Source organism: Leopardus geoffroyi, chromosome C1, assembly GCF_018350155.1.
Source record: "Leopardus geoffroyi isolate Oge1 chromosome C1, O.geoffroyi_Oge1_pat1.0, whole genome shotgun sequence".
Classification (NCBI taxonomy): Eukaryota; Metazoa; Chordata; class Mammalia; order Carnivora; family Felidae; genus Leopardus; species Leopardus geoffroyi.
Window position 1 is genome coordinate 104754756 of NC_059328.1, and position 13004 is coordinate 104767759.

Below are 13004 nucleotides of genomic sequence, written 5' to 3' on the forward strand. Positions count from 1 at the left end.
GCCCCTACCCCGTTCATGCTCTGTCTCTCTCTGTCCCAAAAATAAATAAACATTGAAAAAAAAAATTAAAAAAAAAAACAATAGTAAATCTATAAATATAATTAGCCACATTAGCAAATTTAAGGAGAAAAAGCACATTATCTCAATTTATAGAGTAAAAGCATTCAATAAAATTTAACATCCATTTGTGATTTAGCAAACTAAGAAATAAAGCATTATTTCCTGAAAAATATATATATACTCAAATCCTATGGAAACATAACCATATAAGGATCAGAAAGGAAGAAATAAACATTAGAAGATCATATGAATATCTATAAAAAAGACACAAAAGAATTTGATTAGTTTCCTCATTAAAAAAATGTTTATTTATTTTGAGATATATTTTGATAAAGAGACCGTGTGAGTAGAGGAGGAACAGAAAGAGAGACACAGAATCTGAAGCCGGCTCCAGGCTCTGAGTTGTCAGCACAGAGCCCAACATGGGACTTTGGCTCATGAGCTGTGAGATCAGGACCTGAGCCAGAGTCAGAGGCTTAACTGACAGAGCCACCCAGGTACCCCTAGTTTCCTCACTTGCAAAATGGAGACGAGAGTGTCTACTCATAGTTTATTGTGAGGGCTAAATAAGAAAAGATATAGCAAGCATATTTGGCTGGCACATAATAAACAGTCTATAAATATATGCAATGATGATGATAATGATAGCAGATAATCAGACAACATCTATCTGAAGAAAAAAATGTACTTTTCTTTGGACTGAGCAATGTTGGTTCTAGGAATGTGTCCTCTGAAAATAATAAAAGATAGGTACTAGACTATTCATTGCAGTGCTGGTGATAACAGTAAAACATTGGAAAAAACCTCCATGCCCATTAAGAGAGGTGGTGAAATTATGAAACATCTACACAGTGGAAAACTGGAGATAAAATAGTGTAATAATTATGAATATAGGCTTTGGATGTAAGTTTCAGTGAACTGGGACCCCCTGAGTCCTTCCTAGACCTTTCTTCCTTGCTTTTAATTGTGTCAGTCAGCTATTGCTCTATAATAATCTCAAAAAATCAGTGGCAAATAATAGTATGCCTTTATTTTTCAAAGTTTGCAGGCCAGTTTGGGCAACTTTACTTCAGGCTATGATGGCCAGGACAGCTCTGCCTCACAACATAGCTGGCTAGTCAGAATGTGTTCTCGTTGTGACAATCACAGAAGCACGGGGTTTCAGAATGAGCACAATGCTGTTTCTATCCACATTTCATTAGGCACCGAAAGTCATGTGGATGAGCCAAAGTCAAAGGTCAAAGAAATATCCTTAGCCTCTCATGGGGCTGTGGAGGCAGTGCTGATTGAGGAAGGGGGAGAAATTGGGGCCAGTAATTGAATCTACAGCATTATTTGTCATCATTTTAATTCTCTGTTGGTGAGATTGCTACCCAAGTCCGTGTTTGCACTCATTGGACGCATTCTAGTTTCTGTTTAGTTTTCTTTCTTTCTGAATAGAATACCTAAAAATCCCTCTATATCTAAACAACTCTGCCTTAGGAACCAACTCATTTTGATAGCATAGAGCTTCTCCCCATACTCTGAAGCTCCCCTGTTAGGGACATTTGCATTCATGTATGTGAGTTATTTTTCTTCTCTACAGCATTTACATTAAACAGTTAATTTTCTTTGATGTAGCCAAGATAAACACTCCAAATTCATAATGTCTCTCAGGGAGTGGCTTTAAAAAAATAAAAATGGGACATTGATCCTGCACGTATTCCCAGAGGAATAGAGGCTGGATTGTAGTAGGGGAGCTCTTATAAATGAGTTACTCATCACGGGTCACATACAGGTCGATATAGAATAATCTGGATTCAAATGATAAAGTTTTAGAGGCACTGGCCAGTCTTTGGAGCAATTTTAGAAATGAGGGTTTGCTGGGGTGCCTGGATGGCTCAGTCGGTTGAGCATCTGACTTTGGCTCAGGTCATGATCTCATGGTTCTTGAGTTTGGGCCCCGCATTGGGCTCTGTGCTGACAGCTCAGAGCCTGGAGCCTGCTTGGGATTCTGTGTCTCCCTCTCTCTCTGACCCTCCCCTGCTCGCACTCTGTCTCTCTCTCTCTCTCTCTCAAAAATAAATAAAGATTTATAAAAATAGAAATGAGGATTTGCCATATTTTAGACTCAAATAATTAGTAAAGGGAGAATACAGTCAGAATAGAATATCAATAAATAAAATATCAAAATAGAATATCAATAAATAAAAACTTTAGTCTTTCCCTTGAATTCCGAGAGTTTCATAAACCCCAAACCCAGAGTTTCAAACTAAGGGAGATAGGCTAAGAAGTTTGAGAACAAGGAGAGAATGACTCAAGAATTAAGGATGTATTTCCCAGAAAAGGAGTGTGACGAAAGTGGTCAGAAGAAGCAGTTTCCTTCCTCTTTTCTAATCTTGGCTTTAGAGCCTCCAGCAGAAACTCTTCAATGTCTTGCATGTTACAGACTTCACTGTTCCCATCAGCTTGGAAATAACATGTGGCTCTTGACAGCTCTGCTTCTTTGGGGTAAGTTGGGCTTACAGGGGATAGCTAGAAGGGTACTGGCTCTGGCTTTGGGGACTCAAGACTTTTTGTCTTCCTTTGGTATCATAGGCTAGAACTCATAAGTATGGGGACAACCGTATTTGTGCTTCCATGGTTTATTCATGCTTATTATATCAAAAGGAAGGGAAGAGAGACTTTGAGGTAACATTAGGCCTGGAAGCATCATGTCAAAATAAAGCCTCATTAATAACCATCTATAGGCTGTTCAACGCCACTAGCACCTGATTTGGGGAAAGGGAATAGAGAAAGACTCAAGAGACTTAACCTGGCCCCTCAGAGTCTACGTTAGTTTTGTCTCCTTGATTCTCCCTTCCTTGTCATCTCCCGCTGACCAATTTATGTCCCTGTTCTTTGGTCTCTTACAGTTCCAGCTGGTGCGCAAGCGGGTGAGTAATCTTAAACTCAGTTTCTCTTCCTCTGCCACATCCCTGCACATGGGTTTTGTTATCCTGAAGAAGAGAGTATCAGGAGAGGATAGAAAGAAGAGGGAATTACAAATTATGTAAAATCCCCTATATTTAGGGTATGATTTTGATAAAATGCTGGGTTTTAAGGTTTCTACGATTTTCTGCAAAAGCTTTGACCTCTGAACTGAATTGCCTACGTGTGTACATAATAACAGGAAAAGGCCAGAATTGCAAAAACATAGAAGTAGCTCTGCTGGGTTTTTCCCAAACCAGTCCCTTTTAGGAAAAAGCTGAGTGCTTGGTTTCTTCTCAGAGAGAACCAAACAGGTACCAATGGCTTTGAAATGAGGAGTTTGAGCCTTGGTTTCTGATGCAGATGCTAATTAAGGCCTGAGATTAACCCTCAGAGACAGTATAGCCCAGAGTATAAGAGAACCAGCCCCAATCAGCTTGCCTTAGTTTACTAGTAAATTAGTCATTTATTTCTCAGGAACCCCAAATCTCCAACAGCCAGATGCAGATTTAATAACATGAACAGAGCTCTCTGCATGGGGTCTGGACACTTGCAATGGCTGGCTTTTATAGGATCCCACTTGCTTATTTTTCCATCTCATCTAAATACATATTTTGTCCTTGTGCTATCCATAAAACCTTACCAATTGTTCAGACTTTCCTTTTGTTCCACTTGTTTGTTGTTGTTGTTTATCCCCAAGCAGACCTTACAAAGGCAGTGATCACCTTGCAGCCTCCATGGGTCAGTGTATTTCAAGAGGAAAACATAACCTTATGGTGTGAGGGACCCCATTTGCCTGGGAACAGCTCTACACGGTGGTTTCTCAATGGCACAGCCTTTCAGACCTTGACCCCCAGATATAGAATCGCTGCTGCCAGTGTCAGTGACACTGGTGAATACAGGTGCCAGACAGGTCTCTCAGTGCCAAGTGACCCAGTACGGCTGGAAATCCACAGAGGTAAGTATGGCATGGAGCAGGAGAGCTGGAAATCACAAGGTCTTCCTTTGTGTTTTCTTCTTTCTGGATGCCACATGTATGTGTTTGATTTATTGGAGTATGTATGAGTCTCAGGTCTATGCGCCTACCAGGTGAAATTAAGTCAAGACACTCAGAAAATCACATTAGGGTCCTTAAACTGTGCCCCAACAGCACACCAACTGGGACAGCTGTGAGCAGGGTGTCTCCAGTAAAACCTAGACTGTAAGGTTTTATTATTTAAAATTATGTAACTTTGTTGAAAAAGTTATGCCTGCACATAGTAAATAAGAATTCAGAGAAATGAACAAGGATGAACAGTGAAGTCTCTTTCCCATCCCAAACTCCTATTCCCACAGTCACCTTCTGTAGAAACAAAACTGTTAATATATATAAACTTAAAAAAAAAAAAGTGGTTGGTAGACTACTCTATATACTGTCCTATCACTTGCTTTCATCACTTAAAATACCTTGGAGGTCTGTTTAAATCAACAGAAATCTGCCACGAACTTTCAAATGTCTGCCAGTATGGCTGTGCTGTAACTGATTTAGCCATTCTCCCTTTTACTAAACTTCTGTGTTTCCAGTTTTTTGTTTTTACAAGCAATGTTGCAATACACATCTCTATACATATAGTCTGGGACACATTTCATAGAATATCTGTAAGATAATATTCTGGGCATGAAATTACTGTGAGACTTGAAGCATTTTAAACAACGATGGATAGAAGAAGGGGGAAAAAAACCCCACTACCCACTTAAATCTGTAAAAGGTTTCTATTTGTTAAGAAATGGAAACCGCAATACTCTCTAGGGCAAAATGTTTCATTGTCAATACAGATCATTCAAATGTGTTTTTTCGTTAATCAAAACCATTAAGGTAAAACTTCAGTGTAATTGATAATGTAAAACTTTATGCTGGGGGCAGAATTAGATTAATGTGGACTAGGTTGCCTTTGGAGGAAATGTGTTTTAAAATACTGGGAATGTGAGAGGAAATGCTAGGTGTTCCTCATGAGTCTCTTTGGACTCTGGGAATCAGATCCCAGGCTACAGGTGTGAGGCAAGCCGACAGAACTGTTTTAGCAAGAGACTTTGTGTGTAGTTCAAGCAGAAGCAGTGGTGTTTTGTGATTCAAGTGACAAAAAATGAAGCAGGGCTGGGAAGAGGCCATTTTTCTTTACCTCTGCACAGACTCCAGAAACCCCAGCATTGGTGACTTCTTGAGAATAATAGCTTTTACATTTTTAACATTGTATTATATATTATTATATTATGGATCTCTTACATTTTAATGTAAATTTTATTGAAGTGTAACACACATACAACAAACCTTAAGTGTATGCCTCAGTGACTTTTCACCAAATAAACAGCACACAGAACAATAGAACATTTCCAAAATCATAGAAACTCCCTCTTGCCCATTTCTTTAAAATTTTTTTAAATGTTTATTTATTTTTGAGACAGAGACAGCGCATGAACGGGGGAGGGTCAGAGAGAGGGAGACACAGAATCTGAAGCAGGCTCCAGGCTCTGAGCTGTCAGCACAGAGCCCGATGCGGAGCTCAAACTCAGGAGCTGTGAGATCATGACCTGAGCTGAAGTTGGTCGCCTAACCTACTGAGCCACCCAGGTGCCCCAAGACCCCCCTCTTGCCCATTTCTAGTCACTACCCCCAATGATGACTTCTAACACCATAGGTTTTCGCCTGTCCTTTAACTTCTTCGTATAAATGAAAACGATATGGTAGGGTATGTACTCTTGTGTTTGGCTGCTTTTTCTCATGTTCATTGTGAGATTCATACATGTTGTAAAGTTGCAGTTCATTTGTTCTCATTACTATTCAATATTCCATATTAATTCATGCTATTGATGCATTCTTGGGTTGTTTCCAGTTTGGGCTTCTTATAAATAGCACCACTGTGGGCATTTTTGGAGTAAAGAATTTATTTATTTTTTTAAGTAATCTCTACATCAACATGAGGCTCAAACGTACAACCCTGAGGTCAAGAGTTGCACGCTCCACTGACTGAACCAGCCAGATGCCTTCACTGTGAACATTTTTATGCATGTTTTTTGGTGCACATATGTACACATATGTGGAATTGCTAGGTCACAAAATGTGCATATATTCATTCAGCTTTAGTATTCAAAAGTGGTTATAGCATATTACACCCCCACCAGTGCATGAGAGTTCTGGTTGCTCCTCCTCCTCATCAACATTCAGTGTATTTTAGCCATTCTGTTGCATGTGCAGCAGTTACCACATAGTTTTAATTTGCGTTAAAACTAATGACTCATGATACTGAGCATTCTTCATGTTTATTGCCTGTTTGGATGTCCTCTTTTGTAAAGTACCTGTCAAGGTTTTTTGCCAGTTTTTCCTTATTGTTGTCTTTCCTTATGGACTTGTAGGAGCTCTGTATTTTGGATATGAATCCTTTTTCAAGTGTTGCAAATATCTTCCACTCTATGGCTTGTCCTTTCACTATCTATGTTGTTTTCTTTTTTCAGTGAAAAAAGTTCTTACATTTCCTGTAGTACAATACATCAGGGTTTTGGGTTGGTGCTCACTACACCCTATTTAAAAATGTTTTGCCACAGGGGCACCTGGGTGGCTCAGTCGGTTAAGCATCCGGCTCTTAATTTCGGCTCAGGTCTGGACCTTATGGTTTGTGGGTTCCAGCTGGCAGTGTGGAGCCTGCTTGGGATTCTCTGTCTCCCTCTCTCTGCCCCTCCCCCACTCGTGCCCTCTCTGTCCCTCTTTCTCAAAAATAAATAAACATTAAAAAAATGTTTTGCCACAGTTAATCAGCAGTGGAGGATTCAACTGCAGTCACCCTAGCTCGCAGTCACTTCATTTAAATCTGTGTGTGAGATCACAAAAATACAGCTGGCCGAGGACCTACATCCTAATTATATGGCTTAGAATGAGTGTCCCCAACCTGCTCCAAGGCGATGAGGATGGAGAGAATGTCTTCTGAGTAGGAAATTGGTAATGTCTGCCAAAAGCTGCATCCTACAAATTTTGATATATAATATTCCCATGATCATTTAAGGCTAAATATTTTCAATTTTCATTAGTATGCGTGTATTCTTTTTTCTTTTTCTTTACGAATTATTTACAAGTGTTTTAGGAGGGTGGCTTCTGTTATCGTTTTCTAACTTTATGGCATTTTGGTTAGAATTTATGTTAAATATGATGTCAGGTCTTTAGTATTTGTTGAAAGTTGCTTGTGGCCTAATATGTGGTCCATGCTTGCACCTGTTGCATGTGTGTTTGGAAAGTACACGAATTTTCTCTAAGCTATAGCATTCTATATAAATCCACAAAGTCAACTCTATTAATTGTGTCATTCGGATATTTTATATCATTACTAGTATTTTTGACAGTTTCTGATGGAGGTATATGAAAATCTGTGGATGTATAAAGCAAAAGGGTCGGTGTGTTTGGGCAGTATAGTCTTTGAGCACCATTTTGCCGGGAACGGGAATAAGGGAGGGAAGAGTATTGATTATATTTAGAAACCCTGTGGCAGCATCCAAAACTATAAAAACATGCTACATATAGCACTGGAGTGTCTGCCTTTCATTCCTAGGTAAGTTCTGGAGGGGGAAAAAGCACTACTGTCTCTTCTCTTTTGTCCTCTAAGAACCTCATCCTCATTTAGCCACACCACCTACCCCAGGGAAAGAAAAAGGAAGCATCTTTAGTTGTGTGTAGAGGTGTGCATCACAAGGGAAGGCTCCTTGGATGTGGGGCTTGTTTTTATCAGCTCCATCACTGATCTGCACAGATGTATGTGTCCTCTATCAATTTAGAAGCATATATTCATCTGGATATGTTTGCTGTTCTGTGTGTTTGTCTTAGCACCTGGGATCCCATTAATAACTTGCTCAGGACTTGGAGTGTATTAGTTTTTCATTGCTATGTAACAAATTACCGCAAACACAGCAGCTTAAAACAGCATACATTTATTATCTTTCCATGGGTCAGGGCTCCCAGCACAGCTTGGTTGGGTGGTCTGCAGAGGCTGCAGTCAGGGTATTGACTGGGGTGTGTTCCTTCCTGCAACTCTTCCAAGCTCACATGGTCATTGGCAGAATTCAGTTCCTTATGTGGTAGACATGATGTCCCCATCTTTTTGCTGGCTGTCAGGTGGAGGCCGATCTCAGCTCTGGAGGCAGGCCCCTGCCCTTATGGCCCTCTCCCAACATGGCAGCTCACTTCTTTAAGGCCAGTGGGAGACCTTCTCGGTCCAGTCAGCTAAGACAGAGTCATAAAATGCAACGTCATCGTGGAAGAGACTCCCCACAACCTTTGTTATGTTCTGTTGAAAGTCACAGGTTCTATCCACACTCAAGGGAGTTACACAAGAGTGTGACTCATCCTAAGACTCATCTTAGAATTCTGCTTACCACATAGAGTAAGTTATTTTTGTCCCAACCAACTTATGAAATCTGGAAAGGGAATATAAAAGGGGCTGTGTGCACAACTGCTGGAAAAGACTTTTCTTCCCAGCAAAGCTAAAGATAGTTGAGGAATGGGCAACAGGCCTCAAATTCAACAGAGTTACAAGGTTGGAATGTTATAAAGAGAAAAAGATAACAAAGCCTCCTTGTACCTCTGCCACTGTATACATACATTTTGGGTCTACACTTTCCAGATTGGCTACTACTCCAGGTCCAAAGCAGAGTCTTCACAGAAGGGGAACCTCTGACCTTAAGGTGTCATGGATGGAAGAATAAGCTGGTATACAATGTGGTTTTCTACCAAAATGACAAGGCCTTTAAGTTTTCTCCTCAGAATTCTGAATTCACCATTCTGAAAACCAGCCTGAGTCACAATGGCATCTATCACTGCTCAGGCATGGGAAGGCATCGCTACACATCACCAGGAGTCTCTATCACTGTGAAAGGTATGTGTCTGAATAGTCATAGAGCTGTAGTTTTAAGGGCCATCATAAATCATCACTTCAGTTTGTGAGTGAAGAGACTAAGTTCCAGAGAGGCAACTGCCTCGCTGAAGGCCATGCAATGACCAGTGGCTGGGCCGGGACCAGAACCGAAGTCTCCTAGGTCTGTGTGTTGCTCTTTCCAGTAAACCACAGCGCCCCATCCGTAATCCCAGGAGCTAAAGTGAAGGCCAGGGCATAGTAAGGATCTATTTCATCAATTTTGTTTCAGGTGCAAGGAATAGAGACTCACTCCAGGTGGGTGGGAGAGTTATTAGAAAATAACTCAAAGCAATCTCATAAAATCTCCATAGAAATGGAAGCCATGAATGGGGCGCCTGGGTGGCTCAGTCGGGTGAGCGTCCGACTTCAGCTCAGGTCATGATCTCACGGTCTGTGAGTTCGAGCCCCACGTCCGGCTCTGTGCTGACAGCTTAGAGCCTGGAGCCTCCTTCGGATTCTGTGTCCCCCTGTCTCTCTGCCCCTCCCCTGCTCATGCTCTGTCTCTCTGTCAAAAACAAATGAACATTAAAAAAAAAAAAAAAAGAAATGGAAGCCATGAAGACATTAGGACTTGATTACATTTTCTATCTGGCAGGGGCATTGAAGCCTCTCTGGTTTTACTTCTCTCTGAACATCTATCTGCTAACTAAGCAGTTTCCTCTGTTCCAGCTTGCACATGGCCTTCATGGTAACTCTTTCATGTTAGTACACTTAACTACTAGCAACTGTTTTCTGTCTGAAAAATAATTCATTCCTATGGGAAAGAGAGGATTTTCCCAGATTATCTTTTGAGGCAGTAACACAAGCAACGAGTCACTGAACTGGCTAGTGTGGGGGTCAGTGTCCACTCCTGGGCAACCATTACCAAAAGGGCACGGTCATATAATCAGTAACATGGCTATTCAGGGAAGCATGGACCGTGTGAAGGTATTCTCCCCAGTAGGAAATGAGGAAGCTGGTAACTGTAAGTATATCTATGAGGAAGCCCCAAGAATGCCTTTCTGCTGGAAGTGAGACAAATTGTCCATGGATGCATTCTCCAGGAGCAGGGTTCCCGAGAAGGAAGGGGGTATATCTTCTGTAAAAAGAACCTTGACACTGAAGCAGGCAACCCTGTCCTCATCAACTTTTTCTTTAGAGCTATTTCTGGCCCCAGTGCTAAAAGCATCCTTGTCATTACCACTCCTGGAGGGGCATCTGGTCAACCTGAGCTGTGAAACAAAGTTGCTCCTACAGAGACCTGGTTTGCAACTTTACTTCTCCTTCTACACGGGCAGCAAGACCCTGATGAGCAGGAACACATCCTCTGGATACCAGATACTAACTGCTAAAAGAGAAGATTCAGGGCTATACTGGTGTGAGGCTACCACAGAAGATGGCAGTATTGTCAAGCGCAGCCCTGAGTTGGAACTTCAAGTGCTTGGTGAGTGAGAATAAGGGGAATTTCCAGGCACAGAGGAAGATGTGCCCTTTTCTCCTTTGGGGCTGAGGTCTGTTTAAGGGGATTTCATGGCCCACTCAAGAAAAATCCATGAACAGGCCTTTCCACTCTCTCTCTCTCTCTTTTTAATGTTTGTTTATTTTTGAGAGACAGAGTTTGAGCAGGGGACAGGCAGAGAGAGAGGAAGACACAGAATCCGAAGCAGACTCCAGGCTCTGAGCTGTCAGCACAGAGCCTGAGGTGGGGCTCGAACTCACAGACTGTGAGATCATGCCCTGAGCCAAAGTTGGACACTTAACTGATTGAGCCACCCAGGCACCCCTCCACTCTTGATTCATAACTTCCCTATTCTCATAAACTTCATTTCCTTTCCTTTCCTTTCTTCACTTATTTCCTTCTTTCCTTCTTTATTTTCTATTTTCTCTCCTCTCTCCTTCCTTCCCCCTCATTCCTGCCCTCAACCCCAAAAGTCTGATCAGCAATATATTGAGTTCTTCCCATCTATTGTCATGGTATGGGGATATGAAGACACTGGGGTGCAATTCTTATTTCCAGGAACTCACACAGTAAATCGGAGAGATGGGGATTTTGTGGATTGCACATAATACTTGCCCAAGTGTCTCTATCTGGCTGGGGTGCAGAAACTGTGAGCTCCAAAACAAAGACTCTGGGGAAAAAAGTTTATCTTCAACCCAAATTTATTTCAAGCATTAAATGGCATAGAAATAGCATTTATGTCAGAAACTAGGAAGTCCACTGACAGGGCCCTAGCAGTTAAGCTGTAATGAGGAGGCTGCCCACGGTCTGTTACACCACATAACCCAGGTAGAGCACCTCTCTGCCCCCTGAAATGACCAGTCCTCCACTGGGGACAGGCATATCAGGTGTCAGCTAGCTTTCTCCCCCAAGCAGAACTCTCAGCCAGATTCCTCTGGGTTCTAAGTAGCATTTCTTCTCTTTGTCATTTTCTTTTTCAGGCCTCCAGACACCAACTCCTGTTTGGTTTCACGTCCTTTTCTATCTGGCAGTGGGAATGGTATTTTTGGTGGACACCATTCTCTGTATGATTATACATAAGGAACTGCAAAAACAGAAACAGTGGAATTTAGAAATCTCTTTGGGCTCTGGTCCTAAGAAAAATGTAACTTCCTACCTTCAAGAAGATAGATACTTAGAAGACATTTAGAGCTGAAATGTCAGGAACCAGAACAGCCGCAAGAAAGGATACACCACAAGTCCCTAGAGGGAGGGCAGCAGTAGCGGCCCAGTGGGTGCCCACGGGTTTAGACAGCCCCTCCCTCTTCTTATCCGGGCAAGCACTGGGGCACAAACAGCCGGAACTTTAGACACTGAACTGTGAGTCCCATGATAATCTGACTCACTCAAATAAAGCAAACAAATGAATGGACTTCAGTGGAGATTAACTTGGAATCTGGGTAATCAGGGATGATTGAGGTGAAGCCTACTCTAAAGAAATCTTGAAAAACTTGCAAATGCAGTCTAACCTGCTTATCCTACTAGCTGGTTTGAGCAATAATATATTTCTAGGGACAGGGTGAAAAGGTGTGTACATGTATACAAGAGATTAAGACAGAGAAAGACAGAATGAGAGGGAGAAGGAGGCAGAAAAAAAGAGAATGGATCTCAGGAAGAGAAAAGGGCATAGATCTCAAAGAAGGGAATATAACTCACAGATGGCTCCTGAGAGACTATGGCAGGAGCGCTCACACCTCCCTGGAGTCAGCATAGTTGTTTGGTGGCTTTTCTCTTCAGCACACTAGCAGGGGATGCACCCACACAGCTGGCAGAGCCACAGGGCCGTTCCTCCCCAGGAGAGATGGGTACATTATTTTTGTCCTTTCCTATGAGGCTTTCTCATAACCTCTCTGCCCAGAGACACCGGGGCCCTGCCTGCCTGTCCCAGTCCCCACCCCACAGGAAGACAGAAGAACTGTTAACAGAGGCTTTCCTTAATAAATTCAACCCAGACCTCCCAGCTAGGCACTGCAAGGAGGGGCTGCAGGTGGGGAGGGGCGCTGACATTGGAAAGGCCCAGCTCTCTCTGCCAGAGTTGTACTCTCCCCTTCTGATTTTCTGGCTGATTACTACCTAGCTTCAAGATATGCTACTCTCCCACTCGGGCTCTCGTTTGGAGGCAAAATATTTTCCCGCTACTCTGAAATAAAGCTAGAACATGTGAAAAGACTTTACTAAAGGTTTGAAAAAAACAAAAGGGCTATAAACAAACCTAGCAACAAATCCTAGATTTTTTTGTTTTTGTTTTTAATGTAGTTTATCTGCCAGACAAGGACACACCCCTGCCTAGCCTCTGTCCTGGCTCAACAAGGCAGGGCTCACCTTTACCAGCCACAACCTCAGAAGTACTCTTCTGCAATTCAGCACGTGAAGTAGACTAGACGGAAGAGCACCTTAGCCCACTGCTTCCCTAGTCTGTGGACAATGAGAAGGTTCTCCCTTTCAGAACAAGGTATGATAATGATCATCTCAATAGATGTGCAACAACTCCCAACATTTGTATTAAAAGAAATGGTCATAGGGGCGCCTGGGTGGCGCAGTCAGTTAAGCGTCCGACTTCAGCCAGGTCACGATCTCGCGGTCCG

General features: G+C 42.2%; 1 protein-coding gene and 1 long non-coding RNA gene across 2 annotated transcripts in view; one reads left to right on the plus strand and one right to left on the minus strand.

The window, feature by feature from the left end:
* The window catches only part of FCGR1A (Fc gamma receptor Ia), a 29525-nt gene extending 17734 nt beyond the window's left edge, over positions 1-11791 (plus strand). Inside the window, 7 exon segments of the mRNA XM_045478964.1 lie at positions 2489-2550; positions 2955-2975; positions 3713-3967; positions 8652-8903; positions 10081-10365; positions 11361-11563; positions 11566-11791. Coding sequence (XP_045334920.1) covers positions 2520-2550; positions 2955-2975; positions 3713-3967; positions 8652-8903; positions 10081-10365; positions 11361-11563; positions 11566-11643 — 1125 coding nt within the window. The 5' untranslated portion in view covers positions 2489-2519 and the 3' untranslated portion in view covers positions 11644-11791.
* Positions 7944-8746, minus strand: LOC123598619. Its single transcript, XR_006712727.1, has 2 exons — positions 8630-8746; positions 7944-8251 (listed from the first exon to the last, which is right to left on the minus strand). It is a non-coding gene; the product is annotated as an uncharacterized LOC123598619 (long non-coding RNA).
* Positions 11792-13004: the final 1213 nt, after the last annotated feature.